At 39.4% G+C, this 5,467-nt stretch overlaps 1 protein-coding gene across 2 annotated transcripts; it reads left to right on the top strand.

Annotated features, from left to right (window-relative positions):
• Positions 1–2,358: 2,358 nt before the first annotated feature.
• LOC148014964 (protein ALUMINUM SENSITIVE 3-like) lies at positions 2,359–5,116 on the top strand. 2 transcript variants are annotated; one of them, XM_087665986.1, is made up of 4 exons: positions 2,359–2,685; positions 2,803–3,025; positions 3,862–4,107; positions 4,807–5,116. In XM_087665986.1, the coding sequence occupies exons 2-4, from the start codon at positions 2,810–2,812 to the stop codon at positions 5,113–5,115; spliced, it is 771 nt and encodes a 256-aa protein (XP_087522112.1). In that variant the 5' UTR covers positions 2,359–2,685; positions 2,803–2,809; the 3' UTR covers position 5,116. The 2 variants fall into 2 exon arrangements, with proteins under 2 accessions (XP_087522112.1, XP_087522111.1); XM_087665985.1 differs by lacking the exon at positions 2,359–2,685 and having other exon boundaries at positions 2,741–3,025.
• Positions 5,117–5,467: the final 351 nt, after the last annotated feature.

Genomic DNA, 5,467 nt, shown 5'->3' with positions numbered 1-5,467 from the left:
GGGCTCGAGGCAATCCAAATGCAATTATTCTATTACATTTAAGATTTTTAAACCATAATCTAGTGATAGCATGATAACCTTTTCGACTAATACCAATAGTATCACATGTCTCTACAAATTCGTTTGGTTTTACTATGTCCTTTAAGTCCTTTACCAATTCTTTGAGAGTTGGGCCTTTGAAATCTATATTCTAAGGTGACTTAAGAATCCTCAAAATATCATTCTTATTCATGGTCTCTTTTAAAAGGCCGATTCTCTCCTCACTCTCTCGAATATTAATGCCCAACATGTTAGAGACATATTCCTTTGCAAAATTCAATCTTCTTTTCTTTACTCTCACACACAAGCTAGTTATATTTTTTTAATGGTCTCTTTCTCTCTTTGAATCCTATTGGAGTTTCCTTTAAGTATGCTAGCTTGTCTTGTAATGACTTATTAGCATATTCTAAAATGTCAATCTTATTTGTAAGCTCATAAATGCTTGTCTGTGAAATGAATAATATTTTTTTCATTTCGTTCATTTGAGCCATGTATGTGTAAGATGCAGAATATAACCTTGTAGAATAGCCAAGCATCCCATTATAACCTTCGCCAATATATCTCATGTAGCCATGAATACTTAAAAAATTAGGAGGTTTAATTGTGAAAGAATCCTTGGGATAAATATTTCCATCCATCCACAAGTCTATACGTTTCTTTCCTTGAGTTTGCAATCTATTAGCCTCCATCTCATTTGTTAGTACAATGTATACTTATCCAAGATGAATAAATTGGATCTAGTTGGATGGTAAGTTTGTACTTGCATGTGCTCGCATTTGTATTACTTGTAGAGGTATTGCTAAGAATTTTAGCAGATCAACGCCAAATGAATCTCACAGTGATAGAAAAGTAAGCACAAAGAAGAGAATAGCAAAAGAGAATGACAAAAGAGTGGTTGGTGTGTGAAAAGAAGACGCGAGAGTAGACGAATGCAATTTTGGTGGACATATTTCAAAAATACAAATCCTCCTAAGTTTCAAGACAAAAACGATCGAATAGGTGACCATGACATAAATTAAATATGAGGGGCAATTAATGGTCGATCCCTTCAATGAATTAAATATTCTCTCATTAATCACATCTGAGCAACCAAATTTGGCGGTTTCATTCTTCCAAAATCTCAACTAATTAGCAGCTTAATCATTTTCTTATAAGTGCATTTTTTGAAATATTTTTTGTCCTAATGCCAAATGAGGATTAGTTTCGAAGATGAGGCATTGTTTAGCATGTGAAGATCGAAAACCATTGCCATTAGATGCACAGGGAAGGTGTCATAGTTTATGTGTGAAAGTTTGTGTAAGACCTTATATATAATATAGATAGTAGCATGAATGGCATGACTTAGTACTCAAGAGCACCCCCCTTAGGCTACTTGTAGGTAAGTTTGACTTACTTCCTTTCTATTTTCATGCCTCACCATGAGCCTAGTTTAAGGCTTGCCCCTCTCTCTCTTTCTCTATTGTTTATAATTAAATAGCTTATAATTGGTTATTAATTTTGAATGTGAAAGTAATAATTGTTGTTGTTAGAATTAATTACTTTGCTCATTCAATTCTATGCCATCATTGCTGACTTTACATTAGCAAAGGCAACTGCAATCTTCATACATATAATCTTTCACAAGGTTAGAATCTACATTTTCTCCTTTTTATCATAATGAACAATAAAGAAAAGTAAAGAAAAGTAAAGGAAAGGAAATAAAAGTACATATCTTTTCGAAATGCACGAGAACGGCACCTTCCTCCATAGTTATAAAACAATGAAGGGACTTGTGCCACCTTTACAACATGTTGCTTCTATAGCATGTTTATATGTTTTTGTGTGTTCTTCAGATGCTGTTATGAAGTTATAAATGTTAAATTAAAAACTTAGTGAAATGTGAAAGGGACCACATATCAAACTTTGACCAAACATTTTTTTTTGGTTTTTTATTTTTCAAGGCACTCTTCATCAACAAGACATGGTAGGGCTGTATGACAAGTTTCTAGCCAAATTGAATTACCTTCAATAAAAGCTAGTGAGTGGTGTTGACCCGATGCATAGTTTAAAAGAGATGTTTCATTTTTCCTTAAACACGATTAAAACCACATTCAATTCTAGTAAGAAAACCACACTCTTTCAAAATATTAAGAAAACAAGCATTTAGACAAAAATAAATAAAGAGAAAAACACTACCTAAACTTGAATGCACATGTGAAGGGAGATTTGCGTTACAAGAAACGTGGAATGTATAAAAAGAGTGGAGTAAGTAGGTGTCTTTCCGCGTCTATAAGTAGCTTATGGAAGAGGGGCAAAGCGAATCCGGATGCATGTGGGCACTGAGGATGTTGCGCCAGGGCAGTTTGGGATGCGCTCTTGCCTATGTGGATATATATCAGTAAGGGCCCCACAGTCTTTCACGTGTTTACCATTCATTGGGTGACTGTGGGGCCCACAAATTAAAAGCTCCCTAAAAGAGGCATTGGTCTCGGCTGGAGAATCATCCCGAGGATCGAACCCTGTAACCGGGAGTTACCAGCACGTCCCCATAAAAGCGGGACCCATACTGAAATTTAGCTTCGGCCCGTCTCTGAGGCAGGTAAGTGCCGGCCGACCGCAAGGAAGCAAGGCAGTGCTTTATCCACAGCCGACACCTGAGACAGGCAGGTAAGTGCCGCCCGCAAGAAAGTGCTTTGATTGTAAGTTCAGGTTCCGAGCAAAGCAGGCACAGAGAGAGAGAGAGAGAGAGAGAGAGAGAGAGAGAGAGATGGATCTGGTGAGCAGGAATGAGATGGTGATCAGGGAGGGGGCGTGGCACGTGGGGGCAGCGGCGCTGGTGTTCGGAGTGGCTCTGGGGGCGTGCTGGCGAGAGAGGCTGGGGCTGTCGCGGGAGATTCTGGCCTCCTTCCTCCGCCCCCTCGCCCAGCTCGCCTTCCTCGCCTTCTTCCTCCACTTCCTCCTCTCCCACACCAGTCTCCTCTGGCTCTTCCTCCCCTACCTCTTCACGGTATATTCATTAACCCTAATCTCTCTCTCTCTCTCTCTCCCTCATATCCTACGTTCTCATCCCTTCCTCTTCGTCCCAGCTCGTCCATCAACCCGCTCATCATCGCATCGTCGTCACCCCTTCGTCAATGAGTTGTCGAGTCCTGATCATATCATAGACCCATCAATGAGTTGTCGAGTCCTGATCATATCATAGACCCATCATCGCCGTCGGCACACTCACCACCACCGCTACCGCGCACAAAATCGCCTTCATCATCGCAAGATACCGTGTAGAGAAGTGGCCGCACATCTTTTTGCATCAGTTCTACCGTAGCCAACTCTCTCTCTCTCTCTCTCTCTCTCTCTCTCTGCCCCCTTCTCTCGCAAGTTTATATTTTCACCTCATCCTTCCTAGCGATTGATACCTACCTTAACAGAAATATCCGCTAATACTTTCATAACACAATTTTACAGATGCTTCATTCAAATCTCGAGAAAGTGAATCTCTAACCTGCTATTATACTTGCAAATTATGGATTAATAACGAACTAGTTTCAAAAATCGTCGCCCATTATAGTGACCCATTATTGCTCGCAGCCTTTGTCAATTGCCCTGACATATTCACTAGCTGTGCGGTTATGAGATAATGCCGAGCGCTAATATTTTGAACACAAGCTCAGGTTGATAAGACAATATGTGCATATCCGAGAGAGAGAGAGAGAGAGAGAGAGAGAGAGAGAGAGAGAGAGAGAGATAGATTGATTGATTGACTGCGTGTGTGTGCGTGCGCGCGCGCGCATCATGTGTGCGGGGATATATTCAGCTCATTATAGCCATGTCTCCATTCTCATGCAGGTAATCGCAGCCGCTTACACAGCCGGGCAAAGAGCTGGCGATGTGCCCAACGCCACAATTGTTGCCGGGGCCTCGATCTTTTTCGGGACGTCTGTAACCCTGAGTTTGCTACTGCTAACCAAAGTGTTTCCTCTTTCTCCTCGTTTCCTCATCCCCATATCTGGAGTTTTAGTCTCTCGATCCATGGCAGTCACTGGTGTCGCCTTGAATCAGCTCAAACAAAACCTCAGTCTGCATAAACATGTGGTGAACCTCAATCTCTCTCCTCCTCCTCTTTACATTTCATAACCAATAGATGGATCGCCTTCTTCGTTGCATATGTTTCTGTGATTTGAATGGCGCACTCCTGGCCTTTCTAGGTTCAAGGGTTCGCCATAAAACATGTACATGTAGCATGTTAGTTCCGTAGGATGGGTTTTCTTAATTTATACATTACAAATCGTATCAAAATATATAAGAGGGGCTTTTTTAATTGATCATCCTTAAACACTCATAAGGTTATTATACCAACGGGTAATCTAATCCTTCAAAACATGTAATTGTAAGAGATCTTGCAACAAATTTAGAATGCTAATTGTGTAGGATTTATTGGAAGCGGTCATCTTGGTCTTTTATGTTGTATTTGTAGTAATACAATTTCAAGATCTTCTATGTATCCCAATGTCCAAACATCATACAACATTTGCACACCTATACCGCATCCATGTATCCATGGACTAAAGAATGATTAAATATCACACTTGCACTCTTACACCAAGAAGGATTTTACTATGAATTTTGCACAAGTTCTTAAGTTTTCTTTGAACAAAAACATCGTGTACATTTGTGTAGCACATGGTTGCCTATTTTACTTGAGCTATAACAACTTCAAGGTTGTGTAAAATTAATCTAACACAAGGTTACTAGTAGAGGTATATAACAACTCTAAAATGTGTACTGATCTAGGTTGAAGCAGCCCTTGCACTTGGTGCAACACCAAAGCAAGCAAGTGCACAACAAGTAAAAAGAGCAGTTGTGATTACCCTTGCTCCTGTATTAGATACTACTAAGACTCTTGGACTTGTAAGCTTGCCTGGAGCCATGGCTGGAATGATTCTTGCAGGAGTATCAGCCACACATGCCATCTTTATTCAAATTGTCATTATGAATTCTCTTTTATGTACATGTTTCTTAAGTGTTATTGCCTCCAGTTATTTTAGTTGGAATGTGTACTTTACAAAAACATATCAAATTAATGAGAAAAATCTTTTTTAAATTTTACCAAAATATGTTTACAACCAAATTCATCTCAGCTCTCTTATTTTGCATTGATCAGTCTTGCTCTATGAAACATGAACTTGAATAAACATTTACCTCACAAATAAATACTTAAGATACTTGCTTCAATGTACAACTCAAAGCACAATCTATCAATTCTTATATGAGTTGCAAGCACAAGATATGAATAGCGACACATACTAGGTCATGGCAATACTATCTTAGTAGTTCAATGTTGAGTAGGAACTTTGGTTATGAATTTTAATGAACATAAACAATTACTAGGGCTAGCCTAACGACTACTACACTAGCGAGGCCCACAAACCACACTTCATGTAGTTAGTGTCAT

The sequence above is a fragment of the Lygodium microphyllum genome, chromosome 24, assembly GCF_053477565.2.
Source record: "Lygodium microphyllum isolate KBCC chromosome 24, Lygodium_microphyllum_v1.1.10, whole genome shotgun sequence".
Classification (NCBI taxonomy): Eukaryota; Viridiplantae; Streptophyta; class Polypodiopsida; order Schizaeales; family Lygodiaceae; genus Lygodium; species Lygodium microphyllum.
The sequence above is the reverse complement of the archived record's forward strand: the minus strand, read 5'-3'. Positions and strand labels throughout refer to the sequence as shown.